The sequence below is a fragment of the Neofelis nebulosa genome, chromosome 10, assembly GCF_028018385.1.
Source record: "Neofelis nebulosa isolate mNeoNeb1 chromosome 10, mNeoNeb1.pri, whole genome shotgun sequence".
Classification (NCBI taxonomy): domain Eukaryota; kingdom Metazoa; phylum Chordata; class Mammalia; order Carnivora; family Felidae; genus Neofelis; species Neofelis nebulosa.
Window position 1 is genome coordinate 14,821,285 of NC_080791.1, and position 23,458 is coordinate 14,844,742.

General features: G+C 54.5%; 1 protein-coding gene across 4 annotated transcripts; it reads left to right on the forward strand.

Moving 5' to 3' along the window:
* Nucleotides 1-6,698: 6,698 nt before the first annotated feature.
* On the forward strand, nt 6,699-22,579 carry SIDT2 (SID1 transmembrane family member 2). 4 transcript variants are annotated; one of them, XM_058686827.1, is made up of 28 exons: nt 6,699-7,149; nt 8,788-8,909; nt 9,208-9,372; nt 9,472-9,517; nt 9,926-10,027; nt 10,136-10,219; nt 10,930-11,029; nt 11,197-11,262; nt 12,262-12,355; nt 12,689-12,741; nt 13,092-13,103; nt 13,480-13,551; nt 13,703-13,774; nt 13,966-14,028; nt 14,853-14,971; nt 15,500-15,573; nt 15,680-15,746; nt 16,344-16,417; nt 16,536-16,659; nt 16,867-16,984; nt 17,461-17,597; nt 17,845-17,953; nt 18,222-18,298; nt 18,464-18,510; nt 18,784-18,889; nt 19,592-19,702; nt 20,949-21,062; nt 21,146-22,579. In XM_058686827.1, exons 1-28 carry the CDS (start codon nt 6,967-6,969, stop codon nt 21,206-21,208), a joined length of 2,574 nt encoding a protein of 857 aa, XP_058542810.1. In that variant the 5' UTR covers nt 6,699-6,966; the 3' UTR covers nt 21,209-22,579. The 4 variants fall into 4 exon arrangements, with proteins under 4 accessions (XP_058542810.1, XP_058542813.1, XP_058542812.1 ...); XM_058686830.1 differs by lacking the exon at nt 13,966-14,028; XM_058686829.1 differs by lacking the exon at nt 13,092-13,103.
* Nucleotides 22,580-23,458: the final 879 nt, after the last annotated feature.

The following is a 23,458-nucleotide window of genomic DNA, read 5'->3' on the forward strand; positions in this document are numbered from 1 at the left end:
GGTGCATTACCTGGCCATCTTGGTTTCCACCTTAAAACCAGCAGTAGAATGAAATAGTGTTTACAGAGCAAGAGTTTTTGGTAGTACACATGAAGGGATTTGAAGATTGCCTGGCTTATTAAGACATGTAAGTTCAGACTGATAGGAAGACACTCAGGTAAATGAAATTTAAGATCTAAAGGAAACAGGAAAGTAAGTACAAATGGCAGAGGGTAACTAAAAGAGGAAGTTACTAGCTTCCATACGCTGAGGAGTGGCCACAGTTGTAGGTGAAAACATTGAACGAGGGTTCATTCATACCAGACCTGCTGGAAGCACGACTGCCTCCTTTGCAGTCCACGCTCACCCAGGAGTCTGGAATGTTTGTTTCTGCAAGTGGGTTGGTCTGGTTGTATGCTGCACACCTCAGCTCAACCAGATGAGTGGCATGAATCTCACTAGGTCACGATGTGACCACAGAATTCACGACAGGAGCCTGGAGTGTAGACACAACTCTCATGTAGCACCTTTGCCTCCCCAGGCTAAAGAAGCCTGATCCAAGGACAACCTCTTTATAGCTATGAGGCTAGAACAAAGGTCAGTTATGCCACCAGCTCATGAGGGCCTAACCTGATGACTGGCCACAGACCACACCAGCAGTAATTACGGCAAATTGATAGGCCAGTACAAAGCTGCTATGGTTTCTGTATCATTTCTTTGATCACTCTTAATCACGGTGATGCTCTTGGATTAAAATGGTTTACCCCTGTAAGAGAAGAGAATATGGAATACTAACGGAGATACTTCTTTCTAGTTGCCTTTGCTCCCATATCTAATCACACCAAGTTCCTCTCTTTCACCGTCCTCCCCGCCCCCACCCGTCTTTGCCTTTATCAGCTGCTCACTGGTTCCCCTTAGATCACAGAGCAGCAGTAAAGGCAGCCTAGGTCCTGAGGCTTCTGTGTGAACCTCTTCAGTGGCCCAGGACAAGTGGAGGAGACGGCAGTGAGTAGAAGGGAAGGTTCCTTTACCAGCAGGCACTTGGGGAAACACTGGCCAAAACCAGCAAGAAGAGTCCGTCTACTTTTCTCCCGCCACAGCAGGGGAGAAATCTTAGCTGCATATGTTTACACTGCCATGAAGCAAAGATCCTCAATGTTTTGATAAACATACAGTCTGTCTTCCACTCTGGCCTGATTTTGTGCTATTTTATGATCTCAAAAATCATTTTACATTCTGATCAAGCTTTGACCTTCGTGACACATCAGTACTGCAGCATGTTCGTCAGTAACTGCTGATCGTCCAAGCCATGAAATCTAGTATCCAATGCTACCCATGACCTGACCCTCTTCAGTCCATATCCTCCCACCCCTTACTTTGAACCTTCATGCCAATAGCATTGAACTTTGAGTCTATGACTTTGCTTCAAGTTGAGACTCCTTGTCTGGAATTTGTTCCTATTCCTTTGCTGGGCTAGCTCCTACTCATCTTTTAAGAACCCCCTCAGGGACACCTCCTGGATTGTTTTCTGATTTCCCTGATTGCCAGCTCTGGTTTGTATTGTACTAGGTCTCTCTGAGTTCCCATAATACCTTGTGTAAATCTTTTATCATTGCACTTACTCTGTATTAAATGCTTACCTCATTGCCTACACTGTTAGATTATGAAAAGTATCCGTGTTCCCAGCACCTAGCTTAGTGACTAGTACAAACTGGGCATTGAATAAATGAAAGAATGAATGAATAGGAGATTGAGTGATTTGTTCATAGTCATCTAGGTGGTAACTGTGAATATTGAAATTGGAATACAAATCTTTTGACCTCATTTCCTGTTCTTTCAATGGTACCATGCTGCTGCTTGTGAGAAACAATGCATGTTATTCTTGCTCGGGATAAATAAGGGCAAACAAAATTCACTTAACAAAAACAAGGGCACCTGGGTTGGGCATCTGCCTCTTGGTTTTGGCTCAGGTCATGATCTCCTGGTTTGTGGGTTTGAGCCCTGTGTCAGGCTCTGCGCTGACCGCGTGGAGCCTGCTTGGGATCCTTTCTCCCTCTGTCTTCCCCTCTCCTGCTGATGCTCCCTCTCTCAAAATAAGTAAATAAACTTGAAAAAAAAAAAAAAAAGATGCCACACATACTTATTAGAAAAGTTTTTGAAACGTTTTCTAGAATTATTTCATTGAAACCAAATGGAATTATTAAGGTAGTTTTTATAGGAAAAGTGAAGCTAGAAGAAAAAGCTAGAGTGGTTCAGGGGAACAAAGGTATTGTGAATGAGAGAACTGCCTTTGTGAAGGCTCTGAGGCCCATGAGGTAACACAAGAAGCTGTGGGCGCTGGCCTGTATGTGAGCCAGAGTGTAAAGCGAAGGGACCCTTTCTATTATTGAGAGCAACATGGAATAAGGACTGAGTAGCTGCACATGTTATCATTAGATAACAGCCAGAGAGGAGGAAAGGTTCTTGAGTTGCATCTTCTGATTTCGTAGCTGGAGACCCAAGCTCGCTTCAGATAGGAGGATAGCTGGCTCATTTTTATCAGTGATCTTTGGAGACAGATTTGAATTAATCAATTTTTTATCTTCTTGTTTTCAGCAGCCTGACTGAAGACCAGCTTCATTTCCTGGAAAGCTCCAATGTGGATTCTATCACATGGCCACAGGGAACAAGAAGCAAGGCCTGCGTGTATTATTGTTCACATTTCCCAGGCGGAATGGTGAAAGCCCAGGAAATGGAAAGTGGCTGATCTATCTATGGCAGAAAGTTTGCCCACTCAGTCAAAATCACTCTCCCTCGACTCCCCTTCTACTCTTTAGACAGTAGTTCAAGATGATGAATACAGCCCAGCTCTGCTGTGCTGCATTTAGGAGATAAATAGAGCTAAGACACGACTCCTCATTGCCTAAGATGCATAATGCAGGGGCTTAAACAGATCTTGCTGACCTCAAATTCCTTGCTTTTTCCATAGTACCAAGAAGCCATGTGACGGCTCTGGGACCTTAGCCCCAGAATGACAGAGTAAATACTCCCAACTCCTAATCTTCAATGCATCTCGTTTTCACAGTCCTTGGAGGGATAACCAGACACAAGGGCAGCCCTGAGAAAGGAGAGAACTTGCAAGCAAGGAGTGCTGTACATTGCTCTTGCTGCTGGGGCTACGTATGTCCTGGACAAGTCTATTCGAGCTCTGCACAGATACACTGAGACCCTTTTATGGTCATGATGAAAACAGGGAACTTCAAATCCATTTCCTTCAGAGGGCTTGGCTTTGTAGCCTTTTTTTTTTTTTTTTTTTTTTTTTTTTTTCTGGGTTAAAGTTACTTAGTTCTGAAGTCTGGCTTGATTCTGCCACCCACCCACAGGCACGGCCACCCTCTACCCACCCCTCCCCAACACCAGGTTCCTAAAGTATTTGATTCGATTCACCTAATCCGTCTAATGTGCCTGCTCTTGGTGCCATCTTAAGGGCATTTTAACAATACACCTGACCAGCTGAAGCTTCCTTCCTGTCCTCTTGTTCCAAACCTCAAAAATCCTGTCACTTAAAATGGAACTGGACCTATGGAAATCTGGGAGCCTTGTCAGCTGGTTAATGGTCCTATTCCATAGGCCTTTTCTGCACTCAGGCTCGGAAGGATGGCCCACAGGGAAATAGAAAGAAGCCATCTGAGTCTTGTGACCCCACCCTGCTCTCATTGCCAGGGCTGGGGTTGGGCTTTTTATATAACATGGCAGACAGTGCAGTAGCTGGCCCCGTGCAGAAGGCCAAGGGGGCTGCCCTGAGACCTTGACATTTGCTTGGCTCTCACAAGTCTGGCTTTGAGACCCAGCACTGCCCTTCTTTTACGCTAACTGCTGTAGCCAACAAAAAGGCCCTCTCTCCTCTCAGGGCTGCCAGACCTCAGAAAGGACCTATTCATAACTGGGTTGTGTTGTTCCCTCCCTGGGGGGTAGGACTGAGGAAAGTTCTGCAGACCTAAGAAAGTCTGGGGCTGCTGCCCTCCTACCCTGTTTGAACATTCCGGATACTGAGGATTCAAAGGTTAAATCCATGAGACCTTGCAAGAGGGAAGGGTCCCTTCTGGGTTTATTTGAATAGATTTCTCCTAAGATACTGCTAGGAGAGAGGGAGCAAACAGAAATACCAGTAGTCCTAGGTGTCTGGCCCCAGAACAGTGGTTCTCAAAATTTATTGTGCCTATCAAGCTTCTGGAGTGCTTGTTAAAATGCAGATTCCTGGAGTGCCTGGGTGGCTCAGTCGGTTAAGTGTCCGACTTCAGGTCATGATCTCACAGTTCATGGTTTTGAGCCCCCCATCAGGCTCTGTGTTGATGACAGCTCAGAGCCTGGAGCCTGCTTTGGATTCTGTGTCTCCTTCTGTGTCTGCCCTTCCCCTGCTCACATTCTGTCTCTGTCTCCCTCAAAAATAAACTTAAAAAAATCCAGATTCCTGGCCTGCACCTCCAGAGAGTGCAATTCAATAACTGTAGGTAGTGTCCGGATATGCATTATAAACAGTCCTAGGATCACATTTTACCCCAGAGCCTACGAGGCAGAGTTGGAATGCCCCCAGTTGGGGCTTATTCAATGCAGCCACAGAACCAACTAGCCCTGTAGCTGGGACTCTATCATCGTAAACTTGTGGTTCTCAAGGCACCAAGGAAAGTTCCTGAGATGCTAGATTACATCAGGCTAAGTGGGGAGCTCAAGCTCAGAGTGGGAGAATTTCTTAGAGTTCCAGACTGACTGGCAAGATAAAGGGGGGGTCACCATGAGAGAGAAAGTGAAGTTCACTTGGAACATGGATATCCTGTATCAACTGTCCAAACTGGGCTGCTGACTGCACAGGCTTATAATGGAAATTCTTCTTGTTATCCCAAGGATCTTCCCATTCGGGTGGTCAAGCCATGTGGAGTTAAGTAAACTACTCATGAGCTGCCCTTTTCTGGATTTCACTTTACCTAACTGTAAAATGAGCGGTTGGTCCAGGAGACTGCTAAGGTTCCCCCTGGTCTGACTTCTTAGGGTTCTCCATCCCCTGCGGCTTTGCTCCTTTCTTCTTCTTCCTCATATATGAATGCTTGTGCAGGGGCCAGGTCTGATTCTCTCACAAACCATTTACCTAGTATAAATAGAGTAGTGCCTGCACATAGGAAGTGCTCATTAAATATTTATTGCAAGAATGAAGAACTATCTATAATTGGTCATGAGATAAAATAGTCCCTATTGGAACAAAGCCCAGAGAGTAAGGCAGAGGCAGGAGCTGAGGTTGTTGGAATCTCTTGAGCAAGAGAATTCTCACAAGCCACTGGCCCAGCCAGCTTCATGGCGGAAATCTGATAATTTCAGAGGCAGCCATGCTACATTTCTTTTCCTTTAAACATATCTGTCTTATAAAAGGAATTTATGTGCATCATAGAAAATATATCAATTTTTAAAAGGTAGAAAAACATTTTGAAACCACAGCCCAGTGATTTTTCTTTTCTTTTTGGTACTTTTCTGTACTTTTGGAATTAGAGGAAAATGGTATATGCTATTTTTAAAAACATCTGTAATTCAAAGATTTTTCAGTGCTTTTCTACGCATGTCTAACACATTTGGAAACCAGACTGTTGATATAGTGTCATATTGTGAATTCTCTGCCTACATGTTCCTTAAAGTCTTAAGCATCATTTTAGATGGCTTTATGATAATAGGACCTTTCTCTAACCACCCCCTCCTTATGGACATTTAGGCTGTCTCCTTTATGCTTGATATTACAAGTATCACAATGATAAGCATTACTGCCTACAAATTTTTAATCTGCATTTTTTTATTTCCTTAGGATAGAGTCCCAGAAGTGGAATTACTCTGTCAAAGAGTATAAAGCTCTTTAAACTTGAAACGCAGTGCCAAAATATTTTGTAGAGAAGTTTTCATCAGTTTATACTGAAAGTCACTATCTTTCAATTAGCTTTTTAGCCGCCTCTGCAGAGAAGAGGAGAAACAGCCCCGCAAGCTTCCCAGACGCTGCAATGCAAGGTGAGAGTACACAGGGGTACTTCTGTAGTTCTGCCTCAGCCGTCCCTCACCGGGAAGGCGCCCGTCTGGTTTCCTAATTCTTTGAGGTCTTCCTTTCTTAATTCCCCAGAAGAAAAAAATGGCCCAGGGATGGAGCATGTTGTTGGTAGTAAAGGCAGTGAGGGTGGAGGTGGATCCTTAGGTTTGAGCACAAAGACTTTGTCAACAAGAATCCAACACTCGGAGATCCTTCACGGAAACATCCGTACATTCCAACCAAAGTGATCTTTCACAGACGGGCAGGATTACGAAAGAGGAGGAGTTGGTGGTGCCTTCCAGCTGGAGAGCTGCGGCGCCTTTAAGGCCCAATCCGGGACTCGGCCCTTTAAATCTGTGTCAGTTTCCCCTGACGTCAGCAAGCGGGCCGGCTACCCTGCTGTTTACCGCCTCGCGGCGCCGCACACTCTCCCGAGTTGCGAGCACCGGGGCCGCCACGGCCGCCCGCCCTTAAAGGGCCCGCGCCCCAGAAAACTCGCCGCGCCTCCCGGCGTCCGGTCCCTGCCGCCTGTCACGCTCCTCACCCTCAGACACTCCTCCCTTCCCGGCTGCCCCCGCCGCCGGATTCCCTCCCTTCCTCCCTCCCCTTTCCCGGCGTCTCCAAGCTCCCAGCAACCAGCCGCCCCCTGGCTCTCGCGGCCCTGGCTGGCCGCCGCAAGGTCTCCGGGCCGCGCTCAGCCCCTCGCGAGCTGACCCGTACCCCACCCCCCCACCCCCTCTCCCGCCGCCCCTCCCTGTCGGGCCCCCTGGGAGCGTCTCTGCGGCTCTGGGGAGGGGACGTTTCCTAATCTCAGGCCGGGGTTAAAGTTCTGGTCCTGGTGCGATGCTGGAAGCTGCGGCCGGAGCCGCAACCCGTCCCGGAGGTGTCCTGTCGCCTGTCGCCGCCCCCGCCACCACCGCTGCCGCCGCCACCGCCGCCTTGCCGGGGCCATGTTCGTTCTGGGCTTGCCCTTCTTGGCGTTCTTGGTGGCCTCCGTCGAGAGCCATCTGTGGGTTCTGGGGCCCAAGAACGTCTCGCAGAAAGATGCCGAGTTTGAGCGCACCTACGTGGACGAGGTCAACAGCGAGCTGGTCAACATCTATACCTTCAACCACACTGTGACCCGAAACCGGGTGAGGGCCGGGCTGGGCTGGGGGCTGGTGGTGAGTGGTTGAGCAGACCCGGGCTCCGAGAGTCAGTCCGTGCTCTTTAAGGAGGCCCATGAATGTGCCGCCCCACTGGGTTTCCTTTTCCCAGAAAGACACTGGACTTTCTGGACCAATCCTCCTTGCTTTGCCACCAGTCTCTCTGAAGCTCCCACTGGACAGTTTCTAAAGTTGTCTCCTTCCCATCTTCTCGTTGACTACCCCCCCCACCCCCCCTTTCCACCAGCTCTGGTCTGAGCAGTACTGGCCTGTACCCTACCCAACACCCAGAATGGGACAGCCCATTCAGGGCTGGGCTGGGTGCAGGGGGAAGCAGGCTAACTACTGGGCTTGGCCAGGAAACCCTAAGGAGATGAGACAGGCCTTCTGAAAGGCTCTGCTCAGGCAAGTTATAGCTGAGATTCCCCAGGAAGACAAATGTGGGACTTCTCAGGCTGCTGTAAAGCTGGGACCCTCTCAGCCCTCTTTCTGCCTTAGAAAGCCAGATGGCCTTGTAAATTGAAGGTGGTGGAGATAAGGTCAACTCCAAGTTGGATGGGAGGAGAGAGGGAGTTTGTCTCCAGTAGGGAATCTACCTCACTCTGACTTTCTGTTTCATTTTTTTTCCCAGCTATGAGTTAAATATGGTCATAGCTAGATCTGGGAAGTCTAGACCCCGGGAGCAGAGCTGAGATTTGGAGAATTCTTGCAGCCTGGCTCTATGGTCTCCTGTCCAGCTCTCTCCCATGATTGGGTTTACTAAGAAGCAGTAGAACTGAGAGTGGGAGTCTGGCTATTTCTCAGAATAGGGAGGGATTTGCTTTCTGTGGCAGGCCAGGATCTGCCTTCAGTACCTGTTTCTCTGAAGTTTGATCTCCTCCTGCTTAGAGTCCTTTCTTTCTGGGGTCATCCTGAGAGTTGTGATCTCTACCCCTCTGGGAAATGCTGCCCTAGGGCTTGGGTCTCAGCAGCCCAGGGACAAGCATTGCCAGGATTTATTTAGTTTTATTATTTTTCTTTAATAAGTCTCGGAGGTGTGAAGTGACTTCTCCACCGCTCTAGCCCTTGGTCGGAGCTAGGGATAGAGCTTGGCTCTCTTAGCTTTTCAACAGTCTGTTTCCCCACCTCCCCAGTGGCTCTGGCCTCCAGATTAGTTGTTGAATGGGAGCTTCCTGGCTCACACAGAAGAAAATTGAGGAGCACTTCTTGCTCTCCTGTGTCCCTGTGTGTGCATGCACACGTGTGTGCAGGCATGTGTATCCCACGAACATGGATAGGTATGGGGTATCCTGGGGGTGCCCGAGGTCTCCATTGAGTTTCCTGTTGGGAAGTGAGGCCCTGAAGTTTCGTGATTCCTGTTGTCCCTACACATCCCTGCCATCCAGGACCAGGCCTCTTCTAAGACCCTGTCCTCTAACTCAGTGATAGTCCCTCCTAGAGCCTGGGGCTGCTCTGGGAGAAGAAAGGGCATAGCTGTAGCTCCCCAGCCTGACCAGGATAGGGAAAGAGCAAAGCAGTTGGCATGACGTAGGGCAGGGCTCACGGTCTCTGGAGCCATGTGTCCTGGGTGGCAGAGGTGGAGACATCACGGGCTTGACTGAGGGGCGTTTCCATGTCATTCTGCAGACGGAAGGCGTGCGTGTGTCTGTGAATGTCCTGAACAAACAGAAGGGGGCTCCTTTGCTGTTTGTGGTCCGCCAGAAGGAGGCTGTGGTGTCCTTCCAGGTGCCCCTAATCCTGCGAGGGCTGTGAGTAGGACCCAGGGATCAGGGAGGGGGGTAGGCCTTGGCCAGGCCAGGCCCAAAGCCTCACCCAGGGCCTTGTCCAGGGCCTCAGACCACCCAGGAGTCCCTCTGTTTCTCCTCCCCATTCCCAACCAGGGGCTGGTCAGCGGCCAAGCCAGCCAGCCTGGAGCTTGCCAGCCTGGTTGGGGTAGGAGTAGGGAGAAGTTGGAAACCAGAGTGGAGGAACTGGGGCCTTGCTCCCTTGGAGAGGTTTGCTGGCTGGGGCAGTAATAGCATCCTGACTTTCTGCTTTGGGCTGTAGGTATCAGCGCAAGTACCTCTACCAAAAGGTGGAGCGGACGTTGTGTCAGCCCCCCACCAAGAATGAGTCCGAGGTCCAGTTCTTCTACGTGGATGTCTCCACCCTGTCACCAGTCAACACCACATACCAGCTCCGGGTCAGCCGAATGGACGACTTCGTGCTCAGGTCTGCAGGGGAGATGCAAGGGCACCGCGGGTCTGGCCTCCTTCCCGAGCTCTGGGAGTGACCGTGGCAGGGGGGTGGGGGGGATTCTTCTCCCTCCAGGACCGGGGAGCAGTTTAGCTTCAATACCACAGCAGCCCAGCCCCAGGTAAGATCTCCCTGTCGACCAGCCCTCAGGAGGAGACTTGGGCACGTGGGAGGGGGAGCGGTCGGCAGGCTCTGCCGAGAGTCTCCTGTTGGCTGTACACACCGTGGCGGCACTGTCTGGAAACAGGAGCTCTGGCCCTCAGGCGGTAAGGGACAGGCAGCCGGGGAAGTGCAGGGGCATGGGATCTGGCTGCCACGTTTCCTACTTGCCTCTTGGGGTGCTATCCCGAGTGCCCAGCTGAGGTTGAGGGGAGTGATGTAAGAATATAGGGCTGCTTGTGGGTAGGGCCTTTCTCCCCAGAGAGCCTTTACCGCCCAACTCTGAGAAGATTCACACTGCTCCCTTCTAGAGGGCCAGAGAGAGCATCCTCATGAGATGGGGCTCTCCCTGCCCTTCCTATGCCCTCAGTACTTCAAGTATGAGTTCCCAGAGGGAGTGGACTCGGTGATTGTCAAGGTGACCTCCAACAAGGCCTTCCCCTGTTCAGTCATCTCCATCCAGGATGTCCTGGTAAGCTGTCTGCCCTTTTACTCTCTGCCAGCAGGTAGCAGAGCTGATAAAGAGGGGGCCCGGGGCCCAGGTCCCTGCCCATTTGCCTCTCCCTCCCTCCCCACGTAGTGCCCTGTCTACGACCTGGACAACAATGTAGCTTTCATCGGCATGTACCAGACTATGACCAAGAAGGCAGCCATCACTGTGCAGGTAGGAAATGGATGGGCCCTGTGGAAGATTGGCCAGGTGATGAGCTTACCAAACCCTTGCTCCTTCATCCCTGTCCCATTTCTACCCTAGTCTTGGCCTGCCAGTCCCTGAGGTTTGGGGCCCTCTCATATGTGTGAATGTTGATTCATAATCATGATCACCTTTGGGGGCAGGAAAGAGCAGAGTATCCTTTCTGGCTGTCCTATCTGCTTCAGTCACTGTAACGGTAGCTAAGAGAGGAAAAAGAGTCCTCCTGGCTGATGCTGAGTGTTGCCCTTGGCAAAGGCTAAAAACCTATGCTGGGTGAAGGGAGAGTGAAGACATGTGTTTACCTCACAACATCCAGCCTTGCAACTGTAGGAGGCAGCGGAACGCCTCCACCTTTTCTCCGGCCGGTGCCCAGACCGCAAAAGGGCACCCGCGGGTTCCATGATGGTGGGTCATAGACGTATTTGCTCACCTGGCTATAGTGGAGGGTCATGGTTTTGGGCTCTGAAGCCAGATAACCTCGGCTCTACCACGTACAGGCAGTGTGATCCCTGTTCAGCAGGGATGATGATAGTCCTTACCTCATAGGGGTCTTTGTGAGGGCCAAGTAAAAATATTTGTGTATATACACACATATGTATTGATTTTGATGACTGATTATTTTGATGATGATGATGATGATGATAAAACATCATCATCACATCGTCATCATCATCCTGCAGCGCAAAGACTTCCCCAGCAATAGCTTTTACGTGGTGGTCGTGGTGAAGACTGAAGACCAGGCCTGTGGGGGTTCCTTGCCTTTCTACCCCTTTGTAGAAGGTACCTTTTGTGTCCTGGGCCTGGCTCAGGGTGGGGAGGGCAGGGTCACTCCCTGGGAGGTAGAAGAACCTCTGTGGCTGGTTGGTGGAGCTGATGAGATGTGGGGTTTGGGCCCACAAACTTTAACCAAGCTCCACGCAGCCACTTGTTTGACATTTTGCTTCCAGATGAACCGGTTGATCAAGGTCACCGCCAAAAAACCCTGTCAGTGGTGGTATCTCGAGCAGTCACGTGTGAGTGTGGGTGGCTGAGTGGCTCTTCCTCTCAGACCTGGGGGAGGAAGTGTTCTCTGAATGGGAAGGGTGATGCGCACCTACTCAGCGGACTGATGGGGTAGGAGGAGGGAGAATTCTTGGCAGTCTTCACAAGGGGAGGGTCAGGAGGTGGGTCCTGGTGTGATGTGCTACTGAGAGTCTGTGGCTGACTTTTGAAGTACTGAGTTCTGGTTCTCTCTCCGCCCCTTATGAGCCCTGTAATCTCACTGAGCCTCAGTCTCTCTGTCTCTCTAATAGGTAATAAGATCTGTCCTGTAGTCTCACCAAGTTGGTGAGGTTTAGCACAAAATTAGCAGGAAAGTACCAAGCCCCTTAGTCAGACTCACTAAGTATTTACTGAGTGATCGAATGGAGCCCTTTGTAAACTGGGCTATATCTAAGTATAAAGATATAAGATAAAATATAAGTATGAGATAAAAATATAGATTTTTGTAAGTATAAATATAAGTATAAGATAAAATAAGTATAAGATAAAAATAAGGGATTGTGATGGGAGGGGAAAGAAACTGTCTCTTCTTTACAGATTCTTTATCCAGCAAATATTTATCTAGCACCTTCTATGTGCCTGGTGCTGCGTTCTGGCTACAGTCCTCAGGGAGCTCCTGTTTGGAGGACAGGAATCTGTTGCTGTGCGGGGTGCCGATGGCCTGTGATGGGCAAAGGACAGGTCACAGGGAACACAGGGCAGAGAAGCCTTCCCAGAGGACATAGTCCTCGAGCTGTATTTGGAAGGAAACTGTTTGAAGACAGGGTAGAGTTCTTGAGGAAGAGTAACATGAGCAAAGGCAGGAATCGTGTCAGAGTTTGGCATATTTGGGAAGCTGCCTACTGCTCACCCCTCTGGGTCACTACATTTGAGGGGAGATGCAGGGAGAGCTTGGGCCGGGCCCTTGTGTGCCATGGCGGGCAGCGTCGGAAGGCTTCGGTGTGCTCACCCTCCTGCCTCCCTCCCCACAGCCGAGGCCTATGTTGGTGGTATGCTCTTTTGCTTGGGCATATTTCTCTCCTTCTACCTGCTGACCATCCTCCTGGCCTGCTGGGAGAACTGGAGGTAAAGCGGGCTGCTGGGTGCCCCCCTGTTCTGGGGTGGGTTGAGCAGGATGTGAGCCAACCCAGGATAGTGCCCCACGCCATTGCGGGGCATAGGAAGGCAGGCCCCTTTGAGGGTCCGTGGTTCATGAGGCCTCTGCTCTGGAAACCAACCCCTCCCCTCAATCTTCTTCCCAAGCAGGGAAACCCCACATTGTTTCCCAGCCTGGGAGGAACCTTCAGATCACAGATGGAGGACAGGGTTATGGGGTGGAGAGGGTGGAAGGCAGGCCAGCTCAGCAGGAGGGATCCTTGCCCCATCCCTCTAGTTTGCCTCTGGATTCTGTCCCTACAGGCAGAGGAAGAAGACGCTTCTGGTGGCCATGGACCGAGCCTGCCCAGAAAGCGGTACCTCCAGAGGGCCTGGGCAGGGAGGGCCGAGTTTGCTTTGTGTTTTGGTGGACGGTTCCCTTCGGGGGCTGGAGGAGGAAGGGCTGGCTGGGGGCTTCTGGATGTCCAGACTGAGAAAGAACACTCTGCAGATGGAAATGGGGCTGGGCTGTTGTGCCCTACCCGTGACCCTAACATGGCTGTCTTCATGGCTGCCCCTTGGTTCTTCCTCTGGGCCTAGCTATGCTGTCTGCCTCAGATGATGTAGCTCACAGTCTGGGGGGTTACTAACCTTTCATTCTCTCTCCTTTTCTTCCATTTCGCCCTCTCTGTCTGTCCTCCCTCCTGTTTGGGACCTTCTCTCTCAGCTTCTCTCCTTGGTAAGCGCCAGGTGCCGTGGGCAGAGGAGCTGAAATCCAGAGCGGGGGAGGGAAGGGACACGTAGGGGTGTCTGGGTGGGCCCTGGGCAGGCCGAGGCTCGCTGTCCTAGCTGCTAATGTAGATGCATCAATTCCTAGACCTTTCTCTGTCCTTAGCGAGGACGGATGATGGCGAGTGTTTCTACTGGAACACAACTGGGAGGCTGGGGCAGCTGTTAGTGGTGGCAGTGAGTTGTGTTTGCCAGGATAGATGCGTTCTCTCTGCTGCCACTGTGGCCTCTCTGTGTCTCTCTTCTCTGGATTCTTCTTTCTCTCTCTTGGCTTTTGGCTTCGGGCTGTTTCCAGAGCTAAGGGGGCCCTTGACCTCTCTTTGCAGGTAACCCCCGGGTCCTGGCCGATGCCTTCCCCGGCAGCTCCCCATATGAAGGTTATAACTACGGTTCCTTTGGTACGTGTCCACACCAAAGGCTATGCTCACCCACTCACAGCCAGGCCTCCTTAGGCTTCCACCTCCAACGTGGCACAATGGCAGCCAGCCCCTTCCGACCCCCGCCTCCCCATCTCCTCCCACCTGCCTCACCGCTCACTGTTCCCCGCAGAGAACAGTTCCGGATCCACCGACGGGCTGGTCGACAGCTCAGGCACTGGAGACCTCTCCTACAGCTACCAGGGTGAGTGAGCCCTGCCGGGCAGAGCCGCGAAGCGTGGGGCCGGAGCTGGCTGCGTGAGACGTGGTGAAGGGCAGTTGCCTCTTCTGCCGGGCGCTGGAACCGGGGAAGGGGCTGCTGTCTTCCTGCCCCTTTCCTTGCTCGTTCTTTCTCCCTTGGCCCTACTTCCTGGTAACTTTCCCTTTCCTTTGAAGGGCACGAGTGGTTCAAGCGGCGCCTCCCCTTTGGCCAGATGCGGCAGCTGTGCATTGCCATGGGTAGATGTGGGGGCGGGGGGGCGCTGCTCTGCCAATCAGCTCCTGCCGGGGCATTTGACCGGGGCCGGTAGGCTCCAGGGCCGGAGAGACGCTTTTGTGCATGGCTTCCCCATCTAATGCCAATAATTGCCCACTTTTGTGCCTTTTGAGATAAGCAGGCACTGACCTCGATGCTGGTGGGCTGGCACCCCAGCTACCCCCAGGCCAGATGTTCTGGTTCGCTCTCATGTTTGCCAGCACCTCACTCCCTGGCCTGCCGGGGTAGGGCTCACGGGCAGGGGTGTCATGTCCTGGCCTCCGGGGGCTTTGGTCAGGCAAGGTCACAGGAGGAAGCTTCTGAAGGCACAAGAAAAGGTCAGGATCAAGGAGCAAGTGCTCTTCCTAGAGGCAGCCTGTCACCCTTGCCTGCACCCCAGAACCCACTGGGTCTTTTTCCAGCGGGGGCCAAGGCAGTGTCTTCTCAGAACCCACATGGCTGGGCACCTAATCAGCATGACTTCTGCTGAATTCAGTCCTGCTGCTTCTGTCCGGGACCCAGGATCTGCTCAGTGTCCTGGCCTGGAAGTCCTAGTTCGGTGAGGGGAGCAGGGGTGGAGCAGTACCTGTCTGGTGGCCCGTTCGAGGGTGGCCCACCCTTGTTTCCCTCAAGGACTTAGGAGTACCCTGTCCCTCCTCCCAGGGCCTGAGCCCACCTCCATGCCTGCTCTCAGTCCACAATCTGCCTTTTCCCATTGCCTAGTAATTGTGACAATTGCCCCAGGTGGGTAGGGACAGACCTTGGGTTCTGTGCCTCCCGGGTAACTCTTCCCTCCTGCCCACCCCAGATCGCTCCCTTGACCCTGTGGGCGCTCGGCCACGCCTGGACTCCATGAGCTCCGTGGAGGAGGACGACTATGACACATTGACCGACATTGATTCAGACAAGAACGTCATTCGCACCAAGGTCTGGTGCTATGCGGGCTGGCCCTGGGTCATGGGTTTCCCAAGGAAAGGAGATTCTGTGTTCGGGCCCTAGCACATCTCCCTCTGGGGTGACATCTTAACGTGTTGTTGTTGTTGTTGTTTTGAGAGACAGACAGAGGGCGAGCAGGGGAGGGGCAGAGAGAAAGGGAGACACAGAATCCGAAGCAGGCTCCAGGCTCCGAGCTGTCAGCACAGGGGCTCGAACCCACAAACTGTGAGATCATGACCTAAGCCAAAGTTGGACGTTTAACTGACTGAGCCACCCAGGCATCCCTCTCTGGGATGACATCTGAGAGAAACAAAGGGAAAGAACTCAGCTGGGGCAGGATAGATTCAGGGGAAACCGGCTCCACCCCCAGCGCTTCCAGGCTGATCTGCCAGCAGCAACAGGATGGCCTGGAGCCCCCGCCTGGCAGAACTCCTGCCTGTGTGAGGGGGCTCCTCCTGTCTCCCTCTCTCCCCTGGGCACGGGGGACTTCTCCCGGGTCTCACTCCAGCTTCTCCCCAGCAATACCTCTATGTGGCCGACCTGGCACGCAAGGATAAACGCGTCCTTCGGAAAAAGTACCAGATCTACTTCTGGTGAGTGGGTGGCACGGCCAGGCCTTCCTGTTATTGGCAGGGTGGTGTGGCGGTGTCTAGGGGCCTGGCCTGCCTCCTCACTGCCGCCCCTCGTCTCACTCCACAGGAACATCGCCACCATCGCTGTCTTCTACGCGCTTCCCGTGGTGCAGCTGGTGATCACCTACCAGACGGTGAGCGGCAGGGCTGACTCCCTGGGCCCGGGCGGCATGCCCTCATGGGGCCGCGTGCTCGCCCTCGCCACAGTCTGGGACGTGGCCTGAAGTGCAGAGCGTCCCAGCCTGGGCCACTGGAGCGAGTCAGGTCACGGGACTCAGGTTCCAGATCCTAACTCTGCCTCACCAGCTGGGTGATCTTGAGCAAGTCCCTTAAGCTCCCAGAGCATCAGTTTCTTCATCTGCAAAATGGGGCAGCATGATCTCAATGACGGCACCTTCCCCAGCTTGTTGCAGGGTTTCTGCAACAAGAGTCATGAGACTTTGTAAGTCTCGGTTTCCCTTCCCTTTTCTCTGTACTATGGGGCAAGAAATTGTGTCACAGTCACGCCCCATGATTTTTAGCCCCACCTGCTGAGGAGGGACAGCGACTGTGCGAAAGAGGGCTGGCCTGGTCTACGGATGCACACACATGCTGGTTGTGTGGCACTTCCCTGTCCCTTCGAATGGGGCCGGGTGGTGTGGCATGGGCTCAGGCCTGGCTCCCTCTCACCTGGGCTCTGGGCTGAGTCAGGTGCTTTAGCGGCCCCTCCGTGCTCCCATGCCCTGCTGCAGGTGGTGAATGTCACAGGGAATCAGGACATCTGCTACTACAACTTCCTCTGTGCCCACCCGCTGGGCAACCTCAGGTGGGGATGGTCTTGAGCCAGCCAGGGCGGGGGCAGGGGCTCTGCCAATGCACGTCCCAGGTAGGGAGGAGGCCGGAAGACGGGGCCAAAGCAACGCACCCTGTGTCGCCCCTTCCAGCGCCTTCAACAACATCCTGAGCAACCTGGGGTACATCCTGCTGGGGCTCTTATTCCTACTCATCATCCTGCAGCGGGAGATCAACCACAACCGGGCCCTGCTGCGGAATGACCTGTATGCCCTGGTGAGAGAGCATGTGCCCACTGAGGGCCCGGCTCCAGACCCTTTCTAGCAGGCACGGCCCAGCCCTGCCCTGCCCTGCCCTGCCCTGCCCACATCCCACTCCATTCCTCTCTCACCCTCTCCCTGTCTGGGTCCCTGCCTGCCTGCCTCCCTCCCTCCCACCTCTCCTCCCACCTCACCTTCTCTTTCCCTTCCTTGTCCCCAATAGGAATGTGGGATCCCGAAACACTTTGGCCTGTTCTATGCCATGGGCACAGCCCTGATGATGGAGGGGCTGCTTAGTGCCTGCTATCACGTCTGCCCCAACTATACCAACTTCCAGTTCGGTGAGTGGGGCCTCCCTCTTCCCTGGCTGAAGCCCTCTGGCATCCCCACATCCCCCACAGGGATCCCCCAGACCCAGCTCTGCAAGGCACTCTAGAGCTGGGCTGCCTGTGTGCACACACATCCTCGCTTACGGAAGAGAGGCAGCTGGGTGCTATTTCCTTCATCCGTTGATCGTTTTCTACGGAAAGGCGTGTATAAACACGGAGAAAATGAACATAATTAAGATGTGGTCCCTGATCTCAGGGCGCTCAGACTAAGTTGTCCTTGTTGTCAGGGGGAGTCAGACTGGGTGGCAGCCGGGGGGGTGGTAGTGTGGTGTCACAGGGACAGTTAAGGGACTGGAGTCTGCCCACCGCCAGCTCGCTCTGCGGCCCCGATGAGGTGGAGGGGCTCTCTTTGCCGCCCCGACTGTCTGGGCTGGGAGGTCCGTGCTGAGTGCGTGTGTTTGAGCTCACATTCACGTCCCCCAACGCAGACACGTCGTTCATGTACATGATTGCCGGGCTGTGCATGCTGAAGCTCTACCAGAAGCGGCACCCGGACATCAACGCCAGTGCCTACAGCGCCTATGCCTGCTTGGCCATCGTCATCTTCTTCTCCGTGCTGGGCGTGGTGAGGCCCTGACCCGCTGTGCTCGTCCCGTAGGGAACGTACACACGTGTGCGCGCACGTGCACCCTCTCCGCCTCCCGCGGGAGAGATCCCTGCTGCTTCCCTGGGGTGCCTTCCCTGGGCTCCTCGGAGAGCCGCATCCGGCCCGGCAGCGAGCGCTGCTCCCCGGGAAGAAGGGTGGGCTGCGGGAGCGGCCTCCTCAGCGCCTCCTCAGCCCTGCCCGCCGTGCCCCACCCCGCCCCCCCCAGGTCTTCGGCAAAGGGAACACAGCGTTCTGGATTGTCTTCTCGGTCATTCACATCATCGCCACCCTGCTCCTCAGCACACAGCTCTATTACATGGGCCGCTGGAAGCTGGGTGAGGGCCTGCCCGGGGCGGAGCGCGTGAGAGGGGGCCAGCTGGGCCCCGTGGAATGAAGGGTTGGTGGCCTCAGGGACCTGGATTCACGGCCGACTTTGGGTTCTGCCCTCTTGCTGGCGGCCCTGGAAGAATCACTGAGTGAGGAATTTGGTGAGGGTTGGCGTGGCTGTGCCCTCTGAAGGCCCGGGGTCCTCTCGCACGGCGCGGGCCAGGGTGGCCGGGAAAGAGGGGAGCCCGGGCCCTTGAGCACTTTCCCTTCTTGCAGACTCGGGCATCTGCCGCCGCATCCTCCACGTGCTCTACACAGATTGCATCCGCCAGTGCAGCGGGCCTCTCTACGTGGTACCGGCCCGGCCCCCCAGCCCTCCTCCTCCGTCTACTCTCTTCCCTCTGGCGGGAGGTGGGGGGGCCCGGGGGAGGGGGGGACCGGCTGACTTGGGCCTTCTTCCACTTTTCTCCCTGTCTCTCTTCCCCTCTCTCAGTCCCCGTGTCTCTGCTTCCCTCCAGGACCGCATGGTGCTGCTGGTTATGGGCAACATTATCAACTGGTCACTGTGAGTCTGGCCATTGTCCGTGGTAGCCTGGCTGGGCGGACGACTGGGGACGTGGCCAGCCACTGGCTGCCTTGGGGGCCACGGACAAATTCTACACTTTGGGCATGAGAAATGGGGGCTGAGGAGAGCGCTGTCGGCACGTGGGGTTCTAGAATTTCTGCGGGCCTCTGAACCCAGCCTCACATCATAATAAAATGTGGGGTAGGAGTGAGGGAGAGCCCTTTCCTCGCTCTTGGACCTCCCCTGCTTCACCGGCTCTTCCTCCCTTGCCAGAGCTGCCTATGGGCTCATCATGCGCCCCAATGACTTCGCCTCCTACTTGTTGGCCATTGGCATCTGCAACCTGCTCCTCTACTTTGCCTTTTACATTATCATGAAGGTGAGTGGGGATGGCTCGGCCTCCTCTGCCGGCCGCCCTGCTTTTGCAGGAGGGAGATGGGCGCAGCCCGTCTCCGAGTAGCACTGAGAGGGATCGGGCATTTTTCGTTCCTGTCTTCGCCAGTTTGGGGAGGGGAAAGGCTCGGGTCTCTTGTAGGTACTCCAGCTGTGTCCAAAGACCCATTTACTGAGCCCCTTCCGTGTTCTAAGAAGGGCGCATGAAAACGGTAGCACCGCAGGCTGTAGTTGGAAAGAGCCTCCCTCTGCGCCCCCCTCGCCCTCCCCCTCCCCTCGCCCTCCCCCTCCCCTTCCCCCCCCCCCCCCCCCCCCCCGCAGGGCAGAGGGGGTGGGGGCGGGGCTCACTGTGTCTGCACAGGCTGGGGCCTCCGAGGGCCAGGTGCTTCCCGGGGACCCTGGTGCCATCCAGCTCAAGGAGAGCCCCCAGGCCGGTCCACCCTGCCAGCGCAGGGCTCTGGACATACGGAGGCCTGGCCAGGGTGAGCGTCAGGGGTGAGGACGCCGGGCTGCTGGTGTGGGGCGTACTGAGCTGTGTAGCTGTGTCAGGTGATGGTGTGAGTCCGCGATGGCTTCCTAAAGGATCCATCCTGTGCGCTGGGAAGTGGCATCGAGGGCAGGCTGGCGAACGGGCCGGGCCGGGGCCTGGCCCTCAGGCTGCTCTCCCCCCCGCCCCCCTGCCCCCCAGCTCCGCAGCGGGGAACGGATCAAGCTCATCCCCCTCCTCTGCATTGTCTGCACCTCGGTGGTGTGGGGCTTTGCCCTCTTCTTCTTCTTCCAGGGACTCAGCACCTGGCAGGTGAGTAGTCATCCTGCCGAGAAGGTGGGGAGTCGCCCACAGGCTCGTTGTGAGCCAACAAATGGCCAGTTCTCTTTTCAAACACCATTTGTGAGCACCTGCTGGACTCTTTCACAGCTGCTTTCTCATTTAATCTTCCCAACCTTCAGTACGCCAGCATGGAGGTATCCCCATTTTACTCATGAGGCAGCTGAGGTTCAGAGAGGCCAAGTGACCTGCCCAAGGTCACACAGCCAGTGAGTGGCACATCTGGGGTTTGAAGCCAGAAATGCCAGGTTCTCCCTTTTGCCTCACAGGCACCCTCCATGAATCAGGCTTCAATTCTGTGATCAGAACTAAGTCTAGCACGGTCTCTTCCTTTGAAGTACTTAAAATCTAGTTCGAGAGAGAGAGAGATGAACAATTCCTGGACTGCTCTTTGCAATATGATATATGAGGTGAAGGTATGGGCAAGACAGGAAGGAGGAATGGACACGAGGGCAGAGGACAGAGGAGATCCAGGAAAGCTTGCTGGAGGAGGCAGACTGTGCTCGTGGCCTTATAGGCCCTGGGTGATAAGTAAGCACCCTGTGGCCCACAGATGCTGTGACCTGAGTAATGTTACAGAGGCAGAACTAGATGAGGCAGATTTGGAGTCCATGAATGCACTAATTTGGGAGCTGAGTGAAAGACTGAGCTCCTGAGGGCAAGGCAGTTCTGGTCTTTTCGGTGGCCTCAGTGTGGGGCACAGATAGTCCCCAGACACAGTAATGTCCGGGCAGGGTTTGCTGGATAGGGTTATGGGTGAGCATGGAGGACCACGAGTGCCTTAGGTCATGGCCCACAGGTCATAGCTCCTGTTGTCCTCGAGCAGAGCTGTGTGACCAACCAATAATACTTTGGAGAAAAAGTGATCCTGGAGTCACTGATTAGAGCAGGGGGCAGAGTCCAAGGCAGGGAACCAAGTTAGGAGGCTTTTGAAGCCTTCTAGCGTCTCCAGGTGATCTCAGCCCTGTGCTCTCTTACATAAAGGGCAGAAGAATCTGAGGGTAAAAGTGAAAGGAAAGGGAAGGACAGAAGCCAGCGTCTTCGGGGAGAAACGTGTAACAGCCAGTTCTTAGGTGTGGGAGACAAGGCAAGGGCGAGTCAGAGGAGGGTGCTCTCCTGCCTGGCGCCGGGAGCAGGGCAGCCCGAGGGAGCTGGCAGCAGGTCTGGCCCCAGCCTTGGTGGGCAGCGTCCGCAGGCCGCTCTCCCTGTTCCTCCCCAGAAAACCCCCGCAGAGTCTCGGGAACACAACCGAGACTGCATCCTCCTGGACTTCTTTGACGACCATGACATCTGGCACTTCCTCTCCTCCATTGCCATGTTCGGGTCGTTCCTGGTACGTGAGACTCTTCTGCCCAAGCATGGGGAGAGGCCGAGGCCACCCCCTTGCCTGTGCTTGACTCAGCGTCTGCCCCCCAGGTGTTGCTGACACTGGACGATGACCTGGACACCGTGCAGCGGGACAAGATCTATGTCTTCTAGTGGGAGCCAGGCCCCTCGCTTTACTCAGGGGGCCCTGAGCTCCTCTGTCTCCCTGCCCAGAGCCCCTGCAGCTCTGGGGGCGTGCATCCCCGCCCTGCAGCCCAGTGTGGGTGGTGGCGGGACAGCGAGGCCCAAGCTTGGCCCGGGACAGTCACAGCGGTGGGCCTGGCGGCTGCCCTCTGCTAAGAAGGAGGCCTCCTCCCTCAAGACCCCAGATGTTGGTCACTTGTTGCTGCTTCTCAGTGTTGAGGGCCTCTCAGGGGCCCTGTCCGTTGGTTCTCCGTCTGTTCCTCTGCAGGAGGAAGGAGGAAAGTGTTGCCCTGCCCAGTTCATGCCTTGCGTTCTGCCCGTCCCTCCCCTCCCCATGAGCCTATGACTGCGAGCCCTTTCTTCTCCCCAAGTTCCAGTCCAGGGCCCGGTTGGGCCTGATTCTCTGTCCTGCACCAGGGCCCCATAGCGCTTTGGGGCCATACCTGACTGCCATCACTGCCCATTCCAGCCAGGATGAATGGGCTGTAGGATTTCGGAGGCTGGCCAGCTGGTGCCACGCTTTTGGTGCTATGGCCTAAGAGGGGCTTCAGGCAGTGCTGCCTCCTCCCTTTGACCTGTGCTTGGAGCCGGTTCTATAGTAATAAGGGTCAGCTTATGTGTGAGAGACGCCTTTGAGCTGAGGGACTGAATTCAGAGGTCACCTGCCTATCTCGTCAGCCCCCAGACTGATGTTGGCACCAGGATCAGAGGGAAAGATCAGTTTACCCCTTTCCTTCTTTTTCTTTCCAGGCCCTCTGTCCTGCCAAGCCCCCACTGGGGGCCTTTCAGTGCCATTGACACTACCCAAGAATGTCCAGGGGCAGAGGAGTGGGACACAAGGCGCCTAGCTCCTCTTGTCTCCTCATAGCCTCGGGAGCCCCAGTGCCTATCTTAGAAGGGGGCTCAGGAAGGGACATGATCTTCCTCTCAATGTCCCCAGTCCAGCCTCTCTCTAGGACCTGGGGCTGGCTTCGGTGTTTCCGTCCTGTCTTTGGCCAAGTTTTGTGTTAGTCACACACATATACATGTATGAAACCTTGAAGTTTACACTGAGCCGCCCCAGCTCTGGGCCCCCTGGCTGCTCTGTCCTTCGAACCCCTTCCCCTACCCGGTCCATTCCAGATGCCAAGACTGGGGGAGGGCAGGTCAGGCCTCTGCCTTGGGGATGGGAGTGTGTCTTATTCTGCCCAACTTGTTTTTACAGCTCTCCCTTGGGCTGGGGAGAGGAGGTGGATCTGGATCCGTTTTCAGAACTCCATTTAATGTCTGTTGCCATGCTATGGTTGCATTTCTGTTTTCTATGAATGGGTCTGCATTCAATTAAAGAAACAACCGGACGCAGCTCTTGGGCCCCTGTTTGCTCCTCCTTTCTGGGTGGAGATATTGAGAATGAAGGGTGGGGCAGCGGTCCTACATTGTCCGGTTCTCCTGGTCCACCTTTCTTTCTCAACAAGAGATTCTCCTTTGTCTCCCCCTCGCGTCCTCGCGTACTCGGTTCCCCAAGGTTATTCCTGTCCTTTGAGCAATAGCATCAATCCAGGAAACACTTATCAGGGGCCGCTCTGGGCGCTGTGCTGGGCGGAGAGGAGAGTGTGGTGAATAAGCCTTAGCAGCACCATCTCTCCTCTGCGACCCCCACCCCTTACCTGGCAAATAAATGGCAGCAGCTTCTGGCCCACCTGCACTCCCCTACCCCCCCCCCCCCCACGCCTACAAGTCGGGCTGGTTTCACTTCTGACCCTACCCTAGCCTTTCCCAGCTGGGCAGGCTGTGTGTGCAGGCAGTAGTACTTCCTGACATGACTCTTTTTTTTTTTTTGGTGAGCGAGAGAGCAAGTGGGGGAGGGGCAGAGAGAGAGGGAGACAGAACCTGAAGCAGGCTCCAACTCACAAACCGTGAGGTCATGACTGAGCCCAAATCAGGAGCTGGATGCTTAACCCACTGAGCCACCCAGGCACCGCCCCTGACACGACTTGAATAGAGAATGCAGGCCGAGGCCGGGAAGGTTCTTGGGGGAACACAAGCTGCTGGTATATGGTAGGTAACTGCGCGTGGGCGGCAGGCAGGCTCCCAGAAGCGGGAATTTGAAATGACCCTAGAAAGTTGATTTGGGTTCCAGCGGGCCTAGGATAGCAAGATCGGGGCGGTGGCAGGAAGCTGGTGAATTCACAACTCACCAGAGGTCTGCTGCCCTCTAGCTGATTCCCCGCCCCTCTCCCT

Excerpts from the sequence above, each read along its gene's own strand:
- SIDT2 (XM_058686827.1), top strand. The coding sequence starts at position 6,967 with ATGTTCGTTCTGGGCTTGCCCTTCTTGGCGTTCTTGGTGGCCTCCGTC. Across the intron at positions 7,150-8,787 it reads ACACTGTGACCCGAAACCGG|ACGGAAGGCGTGCGTGTGTC; the intron begins GTGAGGGCCGGG and ends GTCATTCTGCAG. Across the intron at positions 15,574-15,679 it reads AAGTACCAGATCTACTTCTG|GAACATCGCCACCATCGCTG; the intron begins GTGAGTGGGTGG and ends CTCACTCCACAG.